This window comes from Helianthus annuus, chromosome 11, assembly GCF_002127325.2.
Source record: "Helianthus annuus cultivar XRQ/B chromosome 11, HanXRQr2.0-SUNRISE, whole genome shotgun sequence".
Taxonomy (NCBI): Eukaryota; Viridiplantae; Streptophyta; class Magnoliopsida; order Asterales; family Asteraceae; genus Helianthus; species Helianthus annuus.
In genome coordinates, this window is record NC_035443.2 from 51,142,485 (window position 1) to 51,155,405 (window position 12,921).

At 34.0% G+C, this 12,921-nt stretch overlaps 1 protein-coding gene across 1 annotated transcript; it reads left to right on the plus strand.

Moving 5' to 3' along the window:
- Positions 1-4,573: 4,573 nt before the first annotated feature.
- LOC110892048 (UDP-glycosyltransferase 85A8) lies at positions 4,574-8,619 on the plus strand. Its single transcript, XM_022139426.2, has 3 exons — positions 4,574-5,180; positions 6,090-6,667; positions 8,166-8,619. Exons 1-3 carry the CDS (start codon positions 4,670-4,672, stop codon positions 8,514-8,516), a joined length of 1,440 nt encoding a protein of 479 aa, XP_021995118.1. The 5' UTR covers positions 4,574-4,669; the 3' UTR covers positions 8,517-8,619.
- The last annotated feature ends 4,302 nt before the right edge of the window (positions 8,620-12,921 follow it).

The window sequence follows — 12,921 nt, forward strand, 5'->3', positions numbered from 1 at the left end:
AAGATAATATTTGTATTTATCTGACTTGTAATTAAACAATGAATTTAATAATTCAATAAAACAAAATTATTTAATCCATGGTTGTGAAACAATGATTATGTTACAACACTCCCTGACGTTTCCGCCACGTTTTGTTGTTTTACGTGGTCGGGGTGTGACATGCTCCGTGTTGGTCCCCCACCTGTTCGATTGAAGGGGGTAATAGCGTACCATAAATCATTTACTGATTTACGTATTTTGAGTATTTGATTGTGTAATATTGTAAATCAAATTGTATATTCACTTTCCTATTTTATAGGTGTACATGTACTCTATATATTGTTTTTACCAATCAAATTGTATACAAATCGACGAGCCGATGCACTTTGTCGAAAACCCCGTTGAAATCGTGGATTGCGCGTGAAGGACCCACCGGAGATGCGGCTTGAATCAAGATTGGCATATAAAATTATATTTTGTATATTCTTTTTATTTAGTTCTTGCAACCGGTATTATACTATGATATTTCCTACGAATAACGAGACTCTCATTATTATATATTTTGTAATTATATTTTATAAAAAAGTGAACCTAATTCTTACAAACTTAAAAGAGATTTCGTATGATTATTGCTACAATCTTAAACCTTATTTATAAGGATTTTGGGTTCACGAAAGGACTTATAATAAACAAAATATTTTTAGAGATAATGATCTTATAAATATTTTTTTTTTGGAAATATGTATGTAGTACAACTTGTTGTGTTTGGATTAATTGAGATTAATATACAATCGTAAATCCTATACCGTGGTACAAAATGAATAGTTTTGGTTCAAACGTTTGGTTTCAAAACGATTTTGGGAATCGTTAATTTTTTCTAACTTTTGTTTTAGATCGGGTTTATTAGTGTAGGGTCAAGTTATTCTACAAAGGCTTCTAATTGTAAGAAGTGTAAGAAGGATTTATAGAGTGACAAGTGTCCAATAACCTAAAACTAAACCCACTACATCACCACCAAAAACCTAAACACCCACCCCCACCCCACCCCACCACCACCCAAAAACCTAACCCCCCCACCCCCACCAACCCACCCCCACCCCCCCCCCCCCCGGCAAAAAAAACAAAAAAAAAAAACTATACCTCACCAAAAAACCCCCCAAAAAACCTAAACCCCCCCCCCACCCCACCCCCCAAAAACCTAAAAAAACCTACCCCCCCCCCCCCCCAAAAAAAAAAAAAACCTAAAAAAAATCAAAAAAAAAACTAAACACCCACCCCCACCCAAAAACCTAAACCCCCACCCCCCACCCTCCACCCCTCGGCAAAAAAAAAAAAAAAAAAATTAGGGTAGGGGGGGTTTAGGTTTTTGGTGGTGGTGGATGTTTAAGGTTTTTTTTTTTTTTTGTAGTGGGGTTTTTTTGTGTAGTGGGTTTTTTTAGGTTATTGGACACTTGTCACTCTATAAATCCTTCTTACAATTAGGATCCTTTGTATTTGATCCTAATCCTATTAGTGTAAACCATACGTTTTTTTTTTTTTTTTTTTGTAAACGTTAAATTCTCTAATATGTGTCTTAGACCGGAATTATTTGTGTAAACCATACGTTTTTTTGTAAACGTTAAATTCTCTTAAGTAGAGTTTTTATGTCTTTAAGTAAGAGTTTTATGTTACTTGATTAGAGTTTTATATCTCTAATTAAGTCTCTATTTAAAGTAAACTCTTCATTCACCCATAGATTGATATGAACAAATAAGACTTATAATGATTTTTTAAATCATTTGTCTTCTAACATGTGTGTTAGAAACGTTCATGGAAAAAAAATATATGCAAAAAAATTTATGTAAAAAATTTTATCCCGTAAAAACGTAAAGCTTTTTTAAACGTAAAACGTAAAGCTTATTTATGTAAAACGTAAAACGTAAACTTTTATGTAAAAAATTTTATCCCGTAAAACATAAAACGCAAAACTTAAAACTTTACGTTAAAAATTTTATCTCATAAAACATAAAATGTAAAATTTTACGTAAGTTGTAAAACGTAAAACTTTTTTATGTAAAACGTAAAACTTTTTTGTATCTAAAACGTAAAACTTTGTTATGAAATTTGTAAAACGTAAAACGTAAAACTTTTTTATGTAAAATGTAAAACGCAAAACTTTTTTTATGTAAATTGTAAAACGTAAAACTTTTTAACATAAAACGTAAACTTTTATACAAAAAATTATACGTAAAAATTTTATCCCGGAAAACGTAAATACGGGGCGTAAAAAACGGCGCGAAAAAACGGGGCGTAAAACACGGCTCGTAAAAAACCGGGTGATAAAACGGCGCATAAATACGGAGCAAATACGGGGCGTAAAAAATCGGCGCGTAAAAAACGGGGCGTAAAAACAGTCAGATTTTAAAATGTTTTTTAATTAAAGAATCTGATTTTTTAATAACAAACAATTAATTTAATAAGACAAAAAATATAATAAAAAACAATAAATACAAAAAAGACAAAATAAGCAAATTTACTAAATTACCCTTATGACATTAAAATATTAAAAACATAATAAGACAATATTGTTTTATCACTTTTAATCTCATCCATTCATCTCCAAAGATCAATGGTTGGAAAGTGGTTTCACGGTTCTCTTAACTGGAGGTGGTTTTCATTTTAGCGACCCCATATATATATATATATACACACATATACATAACATGTCCATATGGATTTAGAAATCACAAATTCAAGTTGGTGATAAATCCCACACAACTACACATCACTTTATGGTGATTTAATTCTTGTATTCTTACTCTTGTAGTTTTCCAATCTCATCAAATTAGGCACATAGCCTAGTTTTAATACAAGAGACATGGGATGGAAAAGAGTCTCACTTAATTAGAGATTTTATTATAAAGATAAACTCTAATAAAAACTAATAATTTGACATAAAACTCTACTTAAGAGTTTATCTTCCATATGAAGCGTCTAGTAAATAATTATAATTTCATTAAATTCATATAAATAACAACAACATCACTTTATGGTGATTTAATTCTTGAAGACAATCAAACATAAACTTTAATGTAAGAGATTTTATTTCTAAACCATACAAAGCATTATATAAGTGTTTATATTCATTAAAATAAATGCTACAACAAATTACTTATATAAAATGTTTATATAAAACATTTCAAAGCATTTGTATTTTAACAATTTTTTTAACAATAATGTTAAAATGAAAGAAACCCTAACGCGCACGTTAGAAATATTAACATTTCCACAAAATGTTAATTCGACTTGCTATAAACACATATATGGTTCAAATAAATAAGTTATTTCCAATACACACGTTAGAAAGTAAACAATTAAAAATTGATTCCAAATTAACGCTTTCCATGAACGTTTCGAACACACATGTTAGAAGACAAATGATTTCAAAAATCATTATAAGTCTTATTTGTTCATATCAATCCCTAGGTGGATCAATCCATGGGTGGATGAAGAGTCTACTTTAAATAGAGACTTAATTAGAGACATAAAACTCTAATCAATTAAGTAACATAAAACTGTTATTTAAAGACATAAAAACTCTACTTAAGAGAATTTAAAACGTTTACAAAAAAACGTATGGCTCAAGCGCCCGAGGTTACATCGGGTAATTGTAGTGTTTGAACTTATGGAATAAATAAGGATGTGATGGTGGTGGAAAACAAGTAGAGAGTACTCATCTCTTGTATGTTCTTGTATCAAGCAATACCATATTCTTTTATAACCAAAAGAAAAAGAAGCACATAGCCTAGTAATTGTACTAGAGTTAAGGATTAGTGAAAGGTTTCACTTAATTAGAGACTTAAAATCTCTAATAAAACTAATTAATGTCATCAAGAAGCTCTACTTAAGAGTTTCTCTTTTATTCACCACATGAAGATTGTAAGTGGATCCCTCTAAAATGTAACGTGTTCGTTTGGAGGGCGGAAATGTGTAAAATCGCTACGTTAACGGCCTTAAATAATCGGAACATTGTCGTGATAACTTGGGTTGCGGATTGTGCAGCGAAGAGGTTGAAACGGTTGACCATCTTTTCACCACCTGTTGTTTCGCTTTGAAGGTCTGGTCTTATTTCTGCAGTTGGTGCAATATTCAGAACCTCTTCCTTTTCTCTTTCAAAGACCTTCTGGAAGCACACAACCATGCCGGTTTATCTGCTCATAAAAAAGGAAGCTCTCAAAGAGATTATTAGGATTGGCTGCTGGTGCATTTTGAGGGCTAGAAACGATGCCATTTTTAACAACACTCTGGGAAATCTGGATAGGATCTTAAGCGAGATTAAAAACTTGGGTTTTCGTTGGTATTCTACTAGATCCAAAAACAAGTCTATTACTTGGAACGATTGGTGTAAATATGTAAACTTGTAGTTTGTTATGGCTGCCTCGGTTTAAGGTAGTTGCTGTTTTTAATGATAGTCTCCTTTAAAAAAAATCACCACATGAAAAATCTAATTAATATTTATAATTTCATTAAATTATAAATATATTAAACATCTATTCACCGAACTTCCAACAGAATAAATATCAGCCAACCAACCATGTGTGTGTATATTACCCGCTTTTCCTCCCATATATAAATTTCAAGCAACACATCTGTTGATTCATAGCAATGATATCACATACACACACATACAAAGACTACGTTATTGCATCATATGGGTTCCATAGTAGAAATGGAAAAGCCACATGCCATATGCATCCCCTTCCCAGCACAAGGCCATGTAAACCCCATGATGAAATTTGCTAAGCTCCTTCACTTGAAGGGATTCCACATCTCCTTCGTAAACACCCACTTCAACAATAAGCGCTTGCTCCGATCCCAAGGTCCCTCCGCCCTCGACGGCCTTCCAGACTTCCGTTTCTACTCCATTCCTGATGGCCTCCCACCATCTGATGCCGATTCCACCCAGTCAATCCCAGACCTTTGTGAATCACTTCCTAAGCACAGCTTGGAACCTTTCTGTGAGCTTATTACAAGGCTTAAAGGCGCCTCGGACGTGCCGCCAGTGAGCTGTATTGTTTTGGATGGGGTCATCAGTTTTACTCTTAAAGCTGCCGAAACATTTGGGTTGCCAAGTGTAGTCTTTTGGACCACGAGTGCTTGTGGGCTTTTGACTTATAGTCATTATCGTGATCTTGTTCAAAAGGGGTATACTCCTCTCAAAGGTGAAATTCTTGTTTTTGTTCTTTCCATAAATCTCTTCTGTACGTGGTTGGGAAAAACCCAAGATTGGACATCTTTTTTTTTTTAAATCAATCATATAAATATGGTGTTTATAAATTATAATTTATTTTTTATTGATAGGGTGGAAAAGTCGTATCTTCCCATCCTTTTTTACTTTACATTCTCTCATTCACATTTAACTATGGCTGGCAATTGGGTACCTGTTAAGACACGATTATACCTGTTTAACTGAAAAATACACCCTTTGACTTTTTTAATTTTTAAAATAATTAAAATTACAATGTTAGGATCTATCATTTATTCATCTTTATACATAAAACATAAAACTGTTTTATAAACATGAGGTAGAAAGTAGTTAAACGAGTCGTAATCATGTTTGAAACTTATGTTGTGCGCGTTGTCAGAAACCTGTTAAACCTGTTAAGACACGATTTGCCAGCCTTACATTTAAGTCACATCGTGTTTTCCATTTCATTCATGTTTATTCCAACTTCTAAAATACATATTTATTAATTACAATATAATTTTCATAAAAACTGAGTTACATTAATAATACTTTTTCATTGCACTCAGTTCTCTATCGATATATAGAAAATTGAACAAAGTTTTATATCCAGATCTTTATTAAATATTATAAATTATTAAAAAAAATTAGCTATATTTCAGAAAAAAAGATGTAACTGCATACAAATGGACAACCATCTTATCTTGAAGGGCTTTCTACGGTTTGTATTCAAGCAATAAGAACTTATAATCTGTCTACTTGAATAAAATAGATAATTATCTAAGATACTACATTGTCTTGAAGAAATAATTTAGACAAACGTACTCCACTTGATAAATTGTTTCTTTCTTCATTCCTTTTTCATTTAATTAACTAAACTTTTCAGATATGAGTTATGTAACAAATGGGTATCTAGAAACAAGCTTGGATTGGATTCCGGGGATGAACAACATCCGGCTAAGGGATTTCCCAAGCTTCGTTCGAACCACAGACAAAAACGACATCATGCTCAACTATCTCATGAATGAAGTTGAGGCTCTACCGAGAGGCTCAGCTGTTGTGCTCAACACATTTGATGCCTTGGAACATGACAGTGTTAAACCTTTAAATGCATTGAACCCCAGAATTTTCACCTTGGGCCCACTACACCTGATGGAACAACATCTTCAAGATGAACGGGTCAAGCAACTTGGGTCTAGTCTTTGGAAAGAAGACGTGAGTTGCATCCATTGGCTTGATACAAAGGACCCTGGCTCAGTTGTTTTCGTGAACTTTGGAAGTATTGCAGTCATGACAAAGGAACAACTAATTGAGTTCGGGTGGGGACTCGCTAATAGCAAGAAGAATTTCTTATGGATAGCCAGGCCGGACATTGTTGGCAGCACTGAGGCAGGGATGTCACCAGAGTTCCTAGTTGAGACTAAGGGTAGAGGCATGATCACTAGTTGGTGTCCTCAAGAACAGGTAAACTCGTATAATATCAACAGAATATACAAACATAACAGAAAAAAAAAGATCCACGTGCTTTCGTATTATTGCCACTAGTTGACTATAAGGTGAACAATACAACAGACAATGGCTAGAATAATTTGATATATATGTGTATTCATATTCTCACCAGCATGCAACCAAAAAATTAAAAGCAATTTGGCTGGAAAAAACAAAAGGGTGGTACAAGAAAAAACGTGGTGGCAAGTTGCAACTTTATTTGTTTTTTTCTTTTCAAGAGTCCCTATCAAAATTTTATAGAACGTGCTTAATTTCAACAGATAGACTACTTGCAATCACTCATGTAAAAATACAAAAATAAATCTTTTAACAAGAATACATAAGGAATAAACTTCAATCAATCAATCATACCCAGTAAAATCCTAGCCACCAATAGCTAAGCTATTAGTAGAGTTTGGGGAGGGTAAGATGTAGTCGTACCTTATCCATGGGATAGAACGTGGTGGCAAGTTGCAACTTTATTTGTTTTTTTCTTTTCAAGAGTCCCTATCAAAATTTTATAGAACGTGCTTAATTTCAACAGATAGACTACTTGCAATCACTCATGTAAAAATACAAAAATAAATCTTTTAACAAGAATACATAAGGAATAAACTTCAATCAATCAATCATACCCAGTAAAATCCTAGCCACCAATAGCTAAGCTATTAGTAGAGTTTGGGGAGGGTGAGATGTAGTCGTACCTTATCCATGGGATAGAACGTGGTGGCAAGTTGCAACTTTATTTGTTTTTTTCTTTTCAAGAGTCCCTATCAAAATTTTATAGAACGTGCTTAATTTCAACAGATAGACTACTTGCAATCACTCATGTAAAAATACAAAAATAAATCTTTTAACAAGAATACATAAGGAATAAACTTCAATCAATCAATCATACCCAGTAAAATCCTAGCCACCAATAGCTAAGCTATTAGTAGAGTTTGGGGAGGGTGAGATGTAGGCGTACCTTATCCATGGGATAGAGAGACTGCTTTTAGTGAGACCTTTGGCTCAACTTAAACAACAGACAAAACAAACAAACAACTAAATATAAGGATCAACGGACTAGTAAGAACATGAACAAAAGCAACATTGATGGAAGAGTATCAAAGAATAAGTAGGAGCATAGTATGGCATTATAAGACATAGAGACATAAATACGACCATACAATACATGTAAAGTACACATAAATTATAGGAATATCAGAGTCCTTACTATAGAGCTAAGACATCACTATATACCCCCTCCTACCCATCCTTAACCTTAATCCTATGCCTCTACAAACTCCTATCCTGGACCATGTTCTCGAAGAGGTGCAACTCCATTAAATCTTGTTTAATCCGCTCATAAGTAATAAAGTTAAAAACATTAATTATAATGGATATTATGTCATTTAACTGATTTGATTGTGTTTGTATGGTATATATAAATTAACGTTGGAAAGTATGATGATTAATCTATATACAATTGAAGGTTCTCAAGCACCCTGCAATTGGAGGATTCTTGATACACAGTGGATGGAACTCGACACTTGAGAGTATTAGCAGTGGTGTTCCGGTCCTTTGTTGGCCATTTTTTGCAGAACAACAAACAAATTGTCGGTATAGTTGTGTAGAGTGGGGGATTGGAATGGAAATCGATACTAATGTCAAGAGAGAGGAGGTGGAGGCTCAAGTGCGGGAGATCATAGATGGGACGAAAGGAAAGATGATGAAAGCTAAAGCTTTGGAGTTGAAGAAGAAAGCTAAAGAAGCAGTCACCATTGGTGGATCGTCTTATCTCAACTTTGACAAATTAGTTACCGAAATTCTGTTAAAAAAGTGAAGTTATAATTTATATGTATATTTTCTACCTGCAGGCTACAGATAAACATTCTATTGTCCAGAGTTTAATTCTTTGCACTCTCAATATCATTCATATTCTATAAAAACAAAGCAAGTCTACTGTTTCCTTTCAAATATAGCATATCAATTTTGTATGTAATGACTTTATATACATTAGTAATCACATAAATTATAGACCCGCTAAACAGGTCGGTGCAGGTCGGATCAGGTCATGGGTCAAAATGGGTTCGGCTTAAAACGGGTTCAGGATTTTATACTAGTTTAGTTAAAAAAAATTTGAGTTTCAAGAAAAGAAACAAAGCGTCCGTCTTGAATAATTAAACGGCAAGGATAATCTATGGGAGAAATCAAGAAAAGGCAATAAAAATGCCACAGACGAAATTGGTTGATCTTTATTACCAATATTTAAAAAGGGCCCCTATATTCTATTTCGCTTTAGGCCAGCTGGCCCTGTCTTGACAACCATATTTTTAATCACTTCCTTAGTCATATATATATATATATATATATATAGGTAAAGAGTATGGTACAAATTACCTTATCGTACATTACATACGCGACGATAATAGCCATACACGTGTCCTTATTCGTTTTTTCAATATATAAGGTTAAATGAGGCAATTAATTCAATCATCTGAGGGTAAATTCGTCTCTCATTCAATCAGCGAGCGAGAAGTTCGTTACACTAATATCCCGGTAATTATCATTCGAATCAGTTTCAAATTTTTCATAATTCTCAATTTGCAGTTTTCGTTCTTCTGTGTTAGGGTTTCATTCAATTGTTTTTTTCGATGGATCCACAGAGCAGCACTAGACGAGCAAATGTTGATGTTGAAGAAAGTTGACCTATCGGTGATCATGCTCAATTATCTGCATATCAGAGAGTTTCTATTGAGGATGTTTTAAATCCGCCATCTGCAAATCCAAATCCAATTGCTAGTTCAAGTGCTCTAAACGATTGTTTTAATGGTAATTATGTTAATTCAGATCTCTAAATTGTTCGTATACTTGTTTTTTGTTTAATCGTACCTCTGATTTTACATTGTTGTAACTGTTTTGAAGTTTAAATGTTGAGTATATTTTTCACATCAAAGCAACATGTACAAATTCGCATGTTATGAGTCTTTCATTTCGCATTTGATGTTTATTTTCCTTAAGTATTTCGCATGTTATGGTATAATAAATCGCATATATAAAACAGATTAATCAAAATCATCAATTTCGCATGTTTTTTCATAGATTTCGCATGTGTTGGTGTTCTTTAAAATGAAATTATGCTGTTATTAATATATCGCATGTAAATAGTCTGATAATTCGCATGTTTTTTGTTTTTCTGATTTGATTCATTCAGATGAAAGGGTTTACACTCCGGGGGTTTAAGCATCAGCTACACCTGTGGTTGGAATGCAATTTATCTCTATTGAATAAGCATATGCGTTTTACCAATCATATGCTAAGTTAGCTGGTTTTTCTATTCAGAAAGGTGGTGAAGTGCACAGTGGTGGTATAATCAAAACTAAGTATTTTGTTTGTTCTAAAGAGGGACATAAGCCACTGTGTATTGAAGATCGTTATTCGAAGTCAAAGAAGCAATTCAAAACAAGGAACAGGGGGACTATTAGAACGGGATGCAAAGCTCAACTTATGATTTGCACTGTGGATGGTAGATTATATACAGTAAAGAGATTTGTTGATGGGCATAATCATAAGTTTGTTTGTCAAGATGATATTCACATGCTGCCAGCTTACAGACAATTGTCAGATGTCCAGGAGGAGATGGTATGGGAACTAGGCACTTTAAACCTTGGTCCTGTCAAAGCTTTCCATATAATGAGAAAACGTTATGGTGGTTTCGAGAACGTTGGTGCCACGGTTGATGATTACAAAAATTTTAGGAAGCGAATTAACAGCTATATAGGAGAATATGATGCTGATATGGTGATTAATAGGATGACTGACAAAAAAAGTATTTAGCTGATTATTCGTTTGAATATTCTGTTGATGATGACAAACGTTTAACTGGTTTTTTTCTGGGCTGATGGTTTATGCAAGCTTAACTATATGGAATTTGGGGATGTGATATCCTTCGATGCAACTTTCAAGACAAACAGGTTAGTGTTTCAAGACAAACATGTTTTTTTACTATTTTTTGCATGTTATATGTCTTCATGAGCTTGTTATATCGCATGTGTAAAAGTGGTGTTGACTATATCGCATGTTATACTTTTTGTTTTCGCATGTGGTTTTTTCTAATTCGCATGTTTTCAACGTGTTTTTGCATGTGTTGTTCAGGTACAAGATGGTGTTTGTTCCGTTCACTGGCATTGACAACCATTGTCGAAATGTAACACTTGGAGCTGGGTTGTTGGCATCGGAGAGCATTGAATCATATAAATGGCTTCTGAATTCATTCTTAAAGTCATTTGGTCAGCAGCCAAAGGTTGTAGTGACGGATCAAGACCCTTCTATGAAACAGGCTATTGAGGAGGTTTTCCCTATCAGCAGACACAAATTGTGCATGTGGCACATAATGAAAAAAGTGGCAGATAAGGTATAGCATGCTATATTGTCTTCTGTTAGCATTATTTTTTTATATTATATATTTTTGTTATAGGCTGATATAAAAAGCATTTATTGTTATAGGTCGGACACGAGTTGTGCAATATTGATGAGTTTAAAAGGAGGATGTGCGACATTGTATGGACTGATTCGATTGAGCCCGAAGAATTCGAGAGACAGTGTAAGTTGGTGATGATTGAGTTCGGTCTCACAGAAAACAAATGGATCGATGATATGTTTATGATGAGATCCGTGTGGATTCTGGCTTTTTCTGACACGAGCCAATGTCGGGACTTATGAGAACAACCTCAAGATCAGAGAGTGAGAACCATTTTTTCTGCCAGGTGGCTAATTCACAACTCACTCTCATAGAGTTTATGAATCATTTAGACGGTGCAATGGATGTCCAACGTTTTAATCATAGAAAGAACGATCATATTTCAAGATATACTGAGCCAGCTGATTGGAGCGAAACTACTTTGGAAAAAGATGCTGCTAAGAGATTCACCAGGTCTATATTCTTTGATCAGCAAATAGAGATTTATGGTACAATTTCTGAATGTCTGCCGATGGACACCAAAATAGAGGGTCCACAGATCAGGATAATGTTGAAGGACTTTAAAGCCCATGGAGATAGTTTATTGGAGGTATTATAGCATATTTATTTCAAACATGCGATTGTTTGATAACATACATGCGAATTTCTTTTTTTTTCAGATCATCATATTGCAATATGCGATTTTGGTTTTTATCATGCGATTTTTAAAATTTATTCATTGGCATGAATTTTTTAGGCATGCGAAATTGTTATGTTACACATGCGATTTTAATTGTTATTATATATTTGTTTTTTTTTTTTTTTGGTTTTTCCTAGGTGTGGTTCAAGAATCTTGAAGATAATGTAACTACACAGTGTAGCTGTTTACGTTTTGAGCAGTATGGGCTGCTATGTAAACACATTTATTTTCTTTTCAAGATGTTTGGTGTTAAAGAAATACCAAACAAATATGTTACGAAGAGATAGACGAAGGATGTGGTGCCGAATGAGTTAAATGTGAAGTACAATCTAAATGTGGGTGGCAAGGATGTGCAACACAAGGCTAAACGGATTGCTCGTGAAATCATCCACACAGGGGAGTATTTGGTTAGTAATTTGATTTCCGACCTTGATCAACTTGTTTTAGTGAGGGATCAAATGATGCAGCTTAAAGAGAGAGTTGATCAGAGTCGAATAACCAAGCAACTTGATCCAAAATTTGACCGATTTTCAAAGTTGATTGTTTATCAACAACCCGTAACTAATGCTCCTCCCACTGTCCGTGTGTCGGCTGGTATAAGAAACAAAGGTCGCGGCTCGCATAAAAGGATTAAATCTAAGAAGGAACAAATGATCAGCTGCAAAGGGAAAAGTCAAGGACATGTAGCGTATGTAATGTAAAAGGTCATGACATTCGGACTTGCAAGGAGCTGAAAGCCAAACAACAAGGTAAACAGCAAAAAAAGAAGAAGAAGGGCGTCCAGATCGAAAATGTTGCGAGAGACAAAGACAATGAGGTCGAAGAAGATGAAGAGGAATATGAGTTTGAAGATTACAGTAGTGATGATGGATCTGAAGAAGAAGATCAGTGGGAGGAGGTTTCGGAAGATGATGAGGATGAGTAGTTTTTTTCTAAATGGACATGCGAATTTATACAAAACACATGCGATTTATATATTCATTTGTTTATATCAGTTTTTCATGCGATTGTAGTTTTTAAACATGCGATTTTATAATCTTCAGTTTATAATCATTCTTACATGCGATTTCACTTTTATTACATGCGATT